Source organism: Ictidomys tridecemlineatus, chromosome 7 (assembly GCF_052094955.1).
Source record: "Ictidomys tridecemlineatus isolate mIctTri1 chromosome 7, mIctTri1.hap1, whole genome shotgun sequence".
NCBI classification, from domain to species: domain Eukaryota; kingdom Metazoa; phylum Chordata; class Mammalia; order Rodentia; family Sciuridae; genus Ictidomys; species Ictidomys tridecemlineatus.
In genome coordinates, this window is record NC_135483.1 from 162,263,841 (window position 1) to 162,276,065 (window position 12,225).

General features: G+C 38.6%; 2 protein-coding genes across 4 annotated transcripts in view; one reads left to right on the forward strand and one right to left on the reverse strand.

Annotated features, from left to right (window-relative positions):
* The window catches only part of Rftn2 (raftlin family member 2), a 64,520-nt gene extending 58,361 nt beyond the window's left edge, over window positions 1-6,159 (reverse strand). Inside the window, exons 1-2 of one of the 3 annotated variants that reach the window (XM_078017793.1) lie at window positions 6,141-6,159; window positions 220-366 (exon numbers count right to left, since the gene is read on the reverse strand). In XM_078017793.1, the coding sequence (XP_077873919.1) occupies window positions 220-358 (139 nt within the window). In that variant the 5' untranslated portion in view covers window positions 359-366; window positions 6,141-6,159. Of the gene's footprint in view, window positions 1-219; window positions 946-6,140 lie in introns of those variants that run through there. The other 2 variants (XM_078017792.1, XM_078017794.1) reach the window with 2 other exon arrangements.
* Window positions 6,160-10,085: 3,926 nt separating this feature from the next.
* Mars2 (methionyl-tRNA synthetase 2, mitochondrial) lies at window positions 10,086-12,225 on the forward strand. Its single transcript, XM_005324337.5, has one exon. It carries the CDS (start codon window positions 10,158-10,160, stop codon window positions 11,937-11,939), a length of 1,782 nt encoding a protein of 593 aa, XP_005324394.1. The 5' UTR covers window positions 10,086-10,157; the 3' UTR covers window positions 11,940-12,225.

Genomic DNA, 12,225 nt, shown 5'->3' on the forward strand with positions numbered 1-12,225 from the left:
GCAGTTTTCCTAATTTTGGAAAGTACATATGAGCCATGTTACAAAAACAAACAACCAAAACAATACACAAATCTTTCCAAACCAAATGAAAAAAACAAACAGCATTATTGTTAAATCTAATTATGAAGAAAAGCTTAAGAATTTATAAGTCAACATTTAAAAAAATTAGTAGTCTCTTAGTTTTAAAACATTTAATAAATTAAATAGAAGCAAAAGTACCTTGTAAAGTAAAATCCAGCAATACATATTCGTAAGCAAATTCTGTCTTTGTTTCCACTTGCGGTCTCTTCAGGGTAGAAAATATTTTTCCAGGGCTGCTATCATCAGGGTCTTCTAGCTTTCTAAGTCCGCACCCCATGGCAAAGTCTGTAAGGAATTAAATTGCAGGAAAGGGGAGGGAGAACAACAAATTCTGTTGTTTAAGCTGCAAAAAGAAAGTTACAGACTTAACTGCTTTGATTTGATTTTCAGCAAAACCATAGACACCGGAAAAAAAAGGTTGGGGTCCAAAGAAAGGAGCTGAAGACTTTTTCTATCCATTTTTCTGTAAAGTCACTGAGCCCATGATTAAGCTACAGCTCTGGGAGGCTGGGCTTGATGTTAGTGAAACATGCAAGCTGCTACAACTTAGTAGAGAATTTCCATGCCACGTCAATTTACAGCCAGCCAGCCCCCCTACCAGAGTTCTGTCGCTCAGGGCACCAACAGTGCTTTGTCTATCCCAGTTGGCTGGATGATAAAAGAGGTGTCCCAAAACGGAAATAAAAAGGCAAAAGCGCAACTCAGATGTAATTATCTACAAGTTAAAGACATATTCAGACACAGTAGCATCCAATTCTTTTTGTTTTCTTTCTTCCCTCTGTCTTGTGCCCACCCTCCTTCCTCCCTGCTACTATTGAGAGAGGGAGAGAGAGGGAGAGGGAGAGGGAGAGGGAGAGAGGAGGAGAGAGAGAGAGAGAGAGAGAGAGAGAGAGAGAGAGAGAGAGAGAGAGAGAGAGAGAGAGAGAGAAGGGGGAAAAAAACTGGATTCTCAACATGGTTGGAAACAAAAATCATTTCCAGAAAGGAAGTCAGCTTTATGAGAAAACCGTTTCTGGAGTCCAACAGGAGAAAAGAAAAGTGAAGAGAAAAAAAAAGCACTTTAGTCTTTAAACAGCACTTTTAAAGATTTTTTTTTCCTAACGTAGTTTCTTTTTGCCTAAAAAATCATATGCTGATTAAAACTGCCAAGTATAAAAAATTTACATTAAAATGTTTTCATAAAAATGTCTTAATTGCTAAAGGGAAATAGATATATGGATAATTAGTTTTCCTAACATCCTTAAATAGTTTGAAACACTCCGATATTAGAGTACTTAAGATAATAACTGATATAACACTTCTGCAGTTTTCAAAGTATACTTAAACAAAACCAAACACTGAAACTCTGACAACCTGATTTCTTCAGTTTTATAAATTGCCATTTACTTGAGGTCAAGAACAACTTATAATGGATCATTTGTGATGAGTGTTTATTACATTTAACTATGTGCAGATCTGTTAGTATGGTACACTCATCAAAACTATGAGCCCTGGAATCAGACAGCCTGGGTTCAAATACAGCTTCAGGCCTACTACAGATATGACCTTGGGCAAATTACTCTTTTAAGTTTCAATTTTCTCTTCTCTAAAATGGAGTTAATTATAGTACTTATCTCACAGGCTTGTTATGAAGGCTGAGTGAGATAATCTTATTTGCTATCTTAACACTTGTCCTGGCAAATAGCACAGAATACATTTATCAATGTATGTACATTATAAAATGGGACTGGGAGTAGTAATAGGAAGGAAGTGATTCTGCCACCACTACCATTATTTACCTGATTTCTTACAAAACAAGTCCTGATCAAAACTGAGATTCTGGAGAAAAGATTTTTCAATTACATTCAAGTGTACAAATGGAAACTCTCCAAAGGTGGGGGGTAGGCTCTTTAGTTTGTAGATCACCATCACCTTTTGCCCCTTCTTTTGGCCAACTTGTCTTGATGTTTTACTCCTCAAAAATATTTTATTTTAATATGTATTTTTTTTAGTTGTGGTTGGACACAATACCTTTATTTTATTTATTTATATGTGGTGCTGAGGATTGAACCCAGCGCTTTGCACGAGCTAGGTGAGCGCTGTACCGCTGAGCTACAACCCCAGCCTCAAAAGTGTTTTTAACAGAGGAAAATTCCATACTTCTCCATGTTTATATATGAACATGGTTGGTGATAAGCAAATTCTGGGTAAATGTGACTAAAAAGACAGCAGACTCTGACCCACAGTGACTCTTTTGTGTCTATTTACAGTGCTTTCATGCCTGTCTTTTTCATGTTCTCTCTTGTAGGATCTGGGCTGTGTGCTTATTCCTTTATGGCAGAAATGTAATCTTTGAAGGTTACTAGTACCTATTGAAGTGCCTAGAAGATTATTATTAATTTTAAATATAAATAATTTTAAAATTTCTTTTTTTGGAGACATTAAAGAAATCCAATAATTTACCATAATATTATACTATCTTAGGATAAATGATTTGTGCATACAATGTTTTTTTATGTTATATAATTATATAATATAAACTTTAACAAGAATTTGTACTGGGAAGTAAATAAAAATTTGTTTAGTACCCATTATATTTATTAAGTGCCACTTTCCAGGCACTCAGCTAGATACTGGGTATATAAGATGACTAAACATGGCCCTTTGCCCCAAAGAGCCTTAGTTATATGGGGAAGACAGGCTTAGAAATAGAGAATTTAAATGTAATTTGGCAGCTGCTGAAATAGAAGTATGCATAGATTGCCTATAAGCCCAAGAAGGGGCCTCTCAGTCTAGAGGATGCTGTCTGAGCTATCTTCATGGATGAATATGTATAAGATAACGAAAGAAAGGTAGGGAGCATGTGTCCCAAGGAGAGAAAAGCAAAAGCAAAGTCATGAATCATAAAAACAGCAATGGCATGTCTAAGGAACATGAAGCAGTTAAGAAGTACTAGAATGTAAAATGTGAAGAAAATAGAACAGGCTGTAAAGGAGAAAAGGGCTAACCTGTAATGGAGGTTTTTATGCTATACACAGGGAATTTGTACTTTATTTCATAAGTTAAAAAAAAGGGAGTAAAATAATTCAGTGGAATAAGCAAATGAGTTTGGAGTAGGCATGTAATATCAATTTGCATCTTAGATACATAATTGGGGCTGCTTTGAGGAAGATGCTTTTAATTGGAGCAAGAAGGAGGGAGGTGAATCAGGATGGTAATCCAGTTAAGAGCAGAAAACCAGGGGCTAGGATTGTAGCTCAGTGGTGGAGTGCCTGTCTTGCCCATGTGAGGTTCATCCTTAGCACCGCACCACATAAAAATAAATAAATAAATAAATAAATGAAGGTACTGTATCCATTCAGCCAGTTGCCTGCCACTCTTATATCCAATCATTACAACAATTGTCCCCATATAAAATCTTTTTACCAATGATGTTTCCCCACTTTTGTAATTAGGATAAATTTTTGAAATAAATGTCTTCCAACATTGGTTACTTTTTAAAAAAAATATTTATTTTTTAGTTGTAGTTGAACCCAGGGCCTTGCACGTGCCAGGCGAGTACTCCACTGCTGAGCCACAACCCTAGCCCAACATTGGTTACTTTCTTGTATTGAATTATATTTGCTGACAACAATGGATTTGAGGGACAATTTTCAGTTCTGTGTCACAAATGGGAATTCCCAGGTACAAAAGCTGGGTCTGATGGATTATCAATTCTTGTATATGTGGCTAGAAACAATTAAAATGTATTATTGAGGGCTGGGGATGTGGCTCAAGTGGCATGCGTGCGGCCCGGGTTTGATCCTCAGCACCACATACCAACAAAGATGTTGTGTCCGCCGAGAACTAAAAAATAAATATTAAAAATTCTCTCTCTCTCTCTCTCCTCTCTCACTCTCTCTTAAAAAAAATAAAGTGTATTATTGATTTTTGTTCAAGTTATAGTAGACACTTAGTCCCTGAATTAATGAATGACAATTATGAAAATGTAGGAGGCAAGTTTGGACCATCTGAATGCACTGAAGTCTTGAAGCTTCTAAGAGATAATTATGTTTCATCTAACCCATTCTCTACAGAGAGAAACTTTTGCATAATAGTAATTTTAAAATCCAACCTATTTTATGTGTTCCTGCTCAAAGAAGTATATTCAACAAAAATCTGAATGTTTTTGGAGCACCTACTATATATAAAAGAACTGCAAGGAACAAAGATGAAAAGCCACATTTTATGCTCTCCAGAATTTATAAGCTGGCAAACACTAAGTTTTAACTACTCGATGTAGTGTTTCACATTTCCAAAGAAGTTGATGGCTTATTGAAAACATTATTTATTGGGACTGGGTTGTAGCTCAGTGGTAGAGCGCTTGCCTCTCATGTATGAGGCACTGGGTTCAATTCTCAGCACTGCATATAAACAAATAAATAAATAAAGGTCCATTAATAACTAACAAAATACTTAAAAGAAAATATTATTTATTTATTCTTTCTCTAATAATTAGAAAAGCTACAATCATCATCCACTAAGAGTTGTATAGACTAATACTTGTATTTTGACATTATTTTTTCTATAGTCTGGCTTCTCAGCCTAACACACTGAAAAATTTTTATGGCTTTGTAATTTTCAATGTCCAGCTGATACAATAATTTTTTTTTCCTGATTGGTGCTGGGGATTGAATCCAAGGCCTCACACATGCTAAGCACATGCTCTACCATTGAGCTACATCCTTGGCCAATAGTCTTTTCTTTACAAAATTGACTATTTAAAAAAAATAATAATAAATATGTTTTTAATGTGGTGCTAAGGATAGAACCTGGTGTCTCACTCTACCAGTGGTACTACTCTACCACTGACCTACAACCCCAGCCCCCAAATTGACTATTTTCAACTGCTTATTCTTCTAGACAGTAGTTTACAAGGTGCTTATGGCAGAGCCTTTTGTTTTAAAGAAATGAAAAGAGAGGGATCTTTGAGCAGGCAGGGTTGTGGGTTGTGCTCTGTTATCTAACAGAACAATTTAGCTTTTATCAATTTCATACATCAATAATAATTTTAAAAAACATGACTTTTAGAAAATGACACCATTTACATTATAAACTATTTGTTTTCTAGGAATAAATCTACTGAAATGTTAAGCCAGACTAATATTTTAAAAATTATAAAACTTTACTGAACAGAACAAAAGGATAGTTTCTAATTTTAATATAGTTAAAAAAGACATTCATGGTCATTTTTTTTTTAGAATTTAATGTTGTAAATGTCAGTCTCCCTTGCCCTTAATAGTTGTCTTTGATCTACAGATTTTTTTTTTTAGAGAGAGAGAGAGAGAGAGAGAGAGAGAGAGAGAGAGAGAAGAGAGAGAATTTTTTTTTAATATTTATTTTTTAGTTCTCGGCGGACACAACATCTTTGTTGGTATGTGGTGCTGAGGATCGAACCCGGGCCTCACGCATGCCAGGCGAGCACGCTACTGCTTGAGCCATATCCCCAGCCCTGATCTACAGATTTAATGCATAATTACCTAAACCCCAATAAGTCTTTTGTATGGAACTTTTCAAGTTGATTTTTAATATTTTATGTGGAAGATAAAAGTCAAGAAAGAATATTGTAAAGACTAAGAAGAAGAAATTAGTTTTGTATATGTTAATATTTAGTAAAAAGCTATACCAATTTAAAGTTATTTTTAAACAAAGCTCAGAAAAATTAGCAATACAATAGAATAAAGAGCCTGGAAACAAACTGGTGTATGGGAATTTTCCATTCAATGGAGGTGATATGGCAGATCAGTGGAGAAAATGGAACTGGGACAACCCGTTAGCCATGTGGGGAAAATAATTGGATTTCTTCATCTTACCATATAAAAAAATGTCAATTCTAGGGTTTGGGGTAGCTGAATGGTAAAATGCTTGCCTAGCATGAGCAAGACCCTGGGATCAATCACCAGCACCAAAAACCAAACAAACAAAAAGGAAAAGAAAAAAGAAAAGAGAAAGAAAAAGAGACAATTCGATATAAAAATCTTAAACATCAAAAGCAAAATGTTATAATTTTATATGAAAATATAGATGTATATTTATCTTACCTCAGAGTACAAGAGTATCTTTAAGAGGAAAATGAGGACTGGGGTTTTAGCTCTGCGGTAGAGCTCTTGCATAGCACAAGTGAGGCACTGGGTTTGATCCTCAGCATCACTTAAAAACAAATAAATAAAATAAAGGTTAAATTCTTTAAAAATAGAGGAAAATGATAATCATAAAATAAGTCTAAAATAAATTGTATTAAAATTAAGAACTATTCATTAAGACTCCTTAAAGTGAAAAGATGAAATATAGCTGGGATATACTGCTTATATTTGCCAAATATCAATCAGTAAAGGAACAGTATGAACAATACATAGAGAACTCTTGTAAATAAATAAAAAAGAGAATTTATATTTTTTCTAGAAGAACTTCAAGATCATTTTAAAGAAATATATTTTGTACAAAAATAAATAAGCATGTCATAGGAACAGAAACATGAAAGTTCATTAATATATGAAGAGATGTTCAATTTCAATTGCAAATCAAGGCCACAACAATACAAAATTTTTAAAAGTTGTGGTAAAATATGAAAAATATAAAACTTACCATTTTAAAATGTATAATTCAATGGCATGAAGTAGATTCACAATGTTTTGCAATGGTTATTTAGCTCCAGAACTTTTTCATCACCCCAAGAGGAAATTCCATATCCATTAAGCATTTATTCTCTCCATTATAGTTCTTCCTCAAACTGTTGCAACCACTTATTTGCTTTCTGTCTCCATGCATTTTCCCATTCTGAATATTCCATGTAGTAGAGTCATATAACATGTAGAATTTTTGTTTGGCTTTTCTCACTTAACATATTTTAAAAAAAGATTTATGAATATGGTATCCTGTATCAGTACTTCACTTTTTTTAATGGCTGAATAAATTTCCATTGTATGGATATCCATATTTGTTTCTCCACTTATCAGTTAATGGAATTTGAGTTGATTCCACTTTTTGGCTATTGTGAACATAAGTTTCATAGTACTTTGTAGCCATTTGACTGGCAAGAATGAAGAAGCTAGACAACATCAAGCACTGAATAGATCTTTTTAAGGAAATGTTGCTAATCAGAGTGAAAATTTATTTAACCAAGTTGGAAGAAAATTTCGCATTATCTTGTGAAATTGAACATTCACATCCTCTACAAGACAGTAATTTCGCTCCAGAGCATATATTCAAGAGATTCTTCAGCATAGAGGTACCAGGAATCACACACAAGAAAGTTAATAGCAGTACTGTTCCTAAGAGTAAATATTTGAATCACTTGGGTTAATCAGTAGACATTTATTTTCTCTCTCTCTTATAAATTTTTAGTTGTAGATGGACAAAATACCTTTATTATTTATATGCAGTGCTGAGAATCAAACCCAGTGCCTCACACATGCTAGGCAAGTGCTCTACCATTGAGCCACAATCCCAGCCGCCCCCCCTCCCCCCGCCCCCACCCCAATACCTTTATTTTATTTATTTAGTTTTTTTTTTTTTTTTTTTTTTTTTTTTTTAATGTGGTGCTGGGGATTGAAGCCAGTGCCTCAAGCATGCTAAACAAGTGCTCAGTGGAGCCACAACCCCTCCCTCTACACCCCTCCTCTCCCCCACTCTTTTTCTTTCTTTCTTTTTTTTTCAAGGAGTTCTGTTCTACAGGAAAGAGATAGAATGGAAATGGGGATTGAGTTTTTTTTTTTTTTTTTTTTTTTTTTTTTAGGTGAGAGAACAGTAGTAAGCAGAAATATGCATGAAGCACTGGTTCAATGGAAACCTTTTTTTTTTTTTTTTTTGGGCAGTAGTGGGGATTGAACCCAGGGACCTCTGCCACTGAGTCATATCCCCAATCCTTCCCCTTTTTTAAATTTCTTTTTGGGGCAGGTACTGGGGATTGAAATCAGGGGCACTTAACCATTGGGCCACATCCCTAGCTCTATTTTGTATTTTATTTCGAATCAGGGTCTCACTGAGTTGAGACAGGATCTCATTGAGTTGCTTAGGGCCTCGCTAAATTGCTGAGACTAGCTTTGAACTTGTGATCCTCTTACCTCAGCCTCCTTAGCTGCTAGGATCACAGATGTGCGCCAAAAAGGGCTCCCCTCTCCACCCTTGTTGGCCTTGAATCTGTGATTCTCTTGCCTGAGGCCTTGAATCTCAGCCTCCTGAGTCACTGGGATTATAGGTCATACACCCTTCACCCTGCCCCAGTTTAAGATTGACCTTTATTTGCTCTTCTTAAACCGCTGGATCAAATAAGAGCATATTGACTGATTATTTTTTTGGATATTTGTTTTATCTTTGGTATAGAGAATTATATTAGTCCACCTTCCATATCAACACAGAAATTAGTTCCAACTTCCCATATACTTTCATTCGTATAATGTATGAAATAATAAGCCGTCAAAATGAACTAACTATGGTTACATGCAACCACATGGATGAATTTTAGTAAGAAAGTATTGAATGAAAAAGGTGAGTTGAAGATTCATGTAATACTATATACTTTTTAAGAATGTTTAAACACAAAATTAAATGATGCTACTCGAACATATTATATGTATGATAACATGAATGCACAAATACAGAATTCAGGACAGGGATTACTTCTCTGGGGAAGTGAGGAGCACAAGAAAATCAGTACACATGACTCACTGCTCATCTTAGTTTAGTGGTACTCAAACTTTAGTACGCATCAGAATCACCTGGAGAATGCCTTGAGAATGTGGGGAACGGGGCCTAAGAATGTGCATTACTAACCAAATTCCAGATGCTTCTAGTTTTCTGCTTTCCTGGGGAAGATACTTTGAGAACCATTTCTAGTACTTCACTTTGGTTAGATTGTGGGTTCACAAGGTACTCCATTCTTTTTTTTTGACTAGGGATTGAGCCCAGGGAGCTCTACCACAGCGACATCTTTTTTTTTTTTTTTTTTTGAGAGTTTCACCTGTGTTGCTAAGGTTGGCCTCCAATTTGCAATCCTGATGCTCCAGTTTCACAAGTAGCTGAGATTACACCGCACCCAGTTGTTCCATCCTTTTTTTTTTTTTTTTTGACTATTGATTGAGCCCAGGGAGCTCTACCACAGCGACATCTTTTTTTTTTTTTTTGAGAGTTTCACCTGTGTTGCTAAGGTTGGCCTCCAATTTGCAATCCTGATGCTCCAGTTTCACAAGTAGCTGAGATTACACCGCACCCAGTTGTTCCATCCTTTTTTTTTTTTTTAATTACATGTATATCATGAACCCCTAAGTTACATGAGGGAGCACTTGGAATGTAATTCAATGGCAAAGCCTTTGTCTAGCACTGGGTTCAATTCTCAGTACCACAAGGAAAGAAGTATTAATTAAGTGGGGAGAGGGTGTAACCCAAATATGAGAGTGTGTTATGAACTACAGACTATTACTTCAATTCTGGGCTCCTGAGGTTTCTCCTGCCCCCAAACTAGAGTCCCATTACTAAAAGCAAACTTGAAAAACACTCCTAGAAGATTATCAAGACCATTAAAAAAAATTAACTCCTCTTGAAAAATAAATTTGAAAATTATTATTCTTTATGTGCACAGCAGCAACATTGCAGTCTACTTCCCTGGATCTCAAGTGTCTATGGGAAGGATTTAGCAGATCAAATCTACATCTTGATTCAGCAAAAACTGTTTACATAAAATATTTCTCTAACTTTTTCAGCTCTTATTCTTCCCTTAAGTTTAAGTTCTGAAATAAAATTTAGATTGACTTTTCATATATAGACCAGGGCATATGTAGAGGAATGTCCTGCCTAGAAAGGGAAACAGATCCATGAGTGTAAAACCACAATTTAAGAGAAGGGAGCTGAAGATTTTATAACAGAAAAGGGGCTATTTTCCCGCCGACTTCCGCCAAGAAATCTACTGGCGCAGAGCCTGTGGAGGATGGGAGCGGGGGCGGGCGCTTACGGCCGAATTCCATTGGTTTTCGGGGCGGAAGCTTCTGGGCGGCTTGGCTGCGCATGCGCCCCTCACACGTGCGTTTAAGACGCCGTCTCCACAGCTTAGGCCGGCTGGAACTATGCTGCGAATATCTGTCCTCAGGCTGCTGGGATACTCGGGGACCCGCAGGGTCTCTCTCCTGGAGAGTTCTGGCCCACGCCACTATGGTTCAGGTTCTCAGTGTACCCGCGATGATCCTCAGGACACGCGCGCATACTTCACCACACCCATTTTCTACGTGAACGCGGCGCCGCACATCGGACACCTGTATTCTGCACTCTTGGCAGATGCCCTTTGCCGCCACCGTCGCCTCCGAGTTCCCAGAACTGCCGCAACCCGATTCTCTACAGGCACCGACGAGCACGGTCTGAAAATTCAACAGGCGGCGGCCACTGCCGGCGTGGCCCCGATTGAGCTGTGCGATCGAGTCTCTGCCCAGTTTCAGCAACTTTTCCAGAAGGCTGGCATCTCCTCCACCGACTTTATCCGCACCACGGAGGCCCGGCACCGGGTGGCCGTGCAGCACTTCTGGGGGGTGCTGAAGTCCCGGGGTCTGCTCTACAAAGGGCTCTATGAAGGTTGGTATTGCGCCTCTGACGAGTGCTTCCTTCCTGAGGCCAAGGTCACCTGGCAGCCGGGCCCGTCGGGGGATTCCTGCCCTGTATCTCTCGAGAGCGGGCATCCTGTCTCCTGGACCAAGGAAGAAAACTATATTTTCAGGCTTTCTCAGTTCCAGGAGCCACTACAACGTTGGCTGCGAAGCAACCCTCAGGCCATCACTCCAGAGCCATTCTATCACGGAGTCCTTCAATGGTTGGAGGAGGAGCTACCAGATCTATCTGTTTCTCGAAGGAGCAGCCACCTGCACTGGGGCATTCCAGTTCCTGGGGACGATTCACAGACCATCTATGTATGGCTGGATGCCCTGGTCAACTACCTCACCATAATTGGCTACCCCAATGCTGAGTTCAAATCTTGGTGGCCAGCCACATCTCATATCATAGGTAAGGATATACTCAAATTTCATGCCATCTATTGGCCTGCCCTTCTCTTAGGGGCTGGATTGAGCCCACCACATCGCATCTATGTCCACTCCCACTGGACGGTGTGTGGCCAAAAGATGTCCAAGAGCTTGGGCAACGTGGTGGATCCCAGGACTTGCCTTGATCGATATACTGTGGACGGCTTCCGTTATTTTCTTCTTCGGCAGGGTGTTCCTAGCTGGGACTGTGACTACTACGATGAGAAGGTGGTTAAGTTGCTGGACTCTGAGCTGGCAGATGCCTTGGGGGGTCTTTTGAACCGATGCACTGCTAAAAGAATAAACCCTTCTGGAACCTATCCAGCCTTTTGCACTACCTGCTTCCCTAGTAAGCCAGGGTTGGTGGGACCATCAGTTCGTGCTCAGGCAGAGGATTATGCTCTCGTGAGTGCAATGGCTAGTTTGCCCAAGCAGGTAGCAGAGTATTATGATAACTTTCAGATCTATAAGGCTCTGGAGGCAGTGTCCAGCTGTGTTCGGCAAACTAATGGTTTTGTCCAAAGGCATGCACCGTGGAAATTGAACTGGGAGAGCCCAGCAGATGCTCTCTGGCTGGGTACTGTGCTTCATGTGGCTTTGGAATGTTTGCGTGTCTTTGCAACTTTGCTTCAGCCTGTTACCCCAAACCTAGCTGACAAGTTGCTGTCCAGGCTGGGGGTCTCTGCTACAGAGAGGGGACTTGGAGATCTCTTTTTCTTGCCTCGATTCTATGGACATCCATGTCCTTTTGAAGGGAGGAGGTTGGGACCTGAAACTGGGCTTTTGTTTCCAAGACTTGACCAGTCCAGGGCTTGGCTGGTGAAAGCTCACAGGACCTAAAAGCTCATTTCTTACTGGCTTGGGGTAAAAGCAATGTGTTATTTTCATTTTCAGGAAGGTTATACTAGTGTTTTCTGAGCACATACTCCATGTGCCCGTGAACAATGGTTTGTAGCCTTTCAGGTGAAGACTATTTCCATTTCTCCATGCCCATCAACCACTGTCTTTTGTGCACCAATGTTCTAAGATGTCTCTAGGGGAAATGTGGGTAAGAGAGAAAATTGCTGATATTTTCCCCCCATTATACCTCCTCTTAAACCACAGTTATGTTATCTGTTTGCCCAAA

Bases quoted from the DNA above. Each gene is read 5' to 3' on its own strand.
- Mars2 (XM_005324337.5), top strand. From the start codon at position 10,158: ATGCTGCGAATATCTGTCCTCAGGCTGCTGGGATACTCGGGGACCCGC.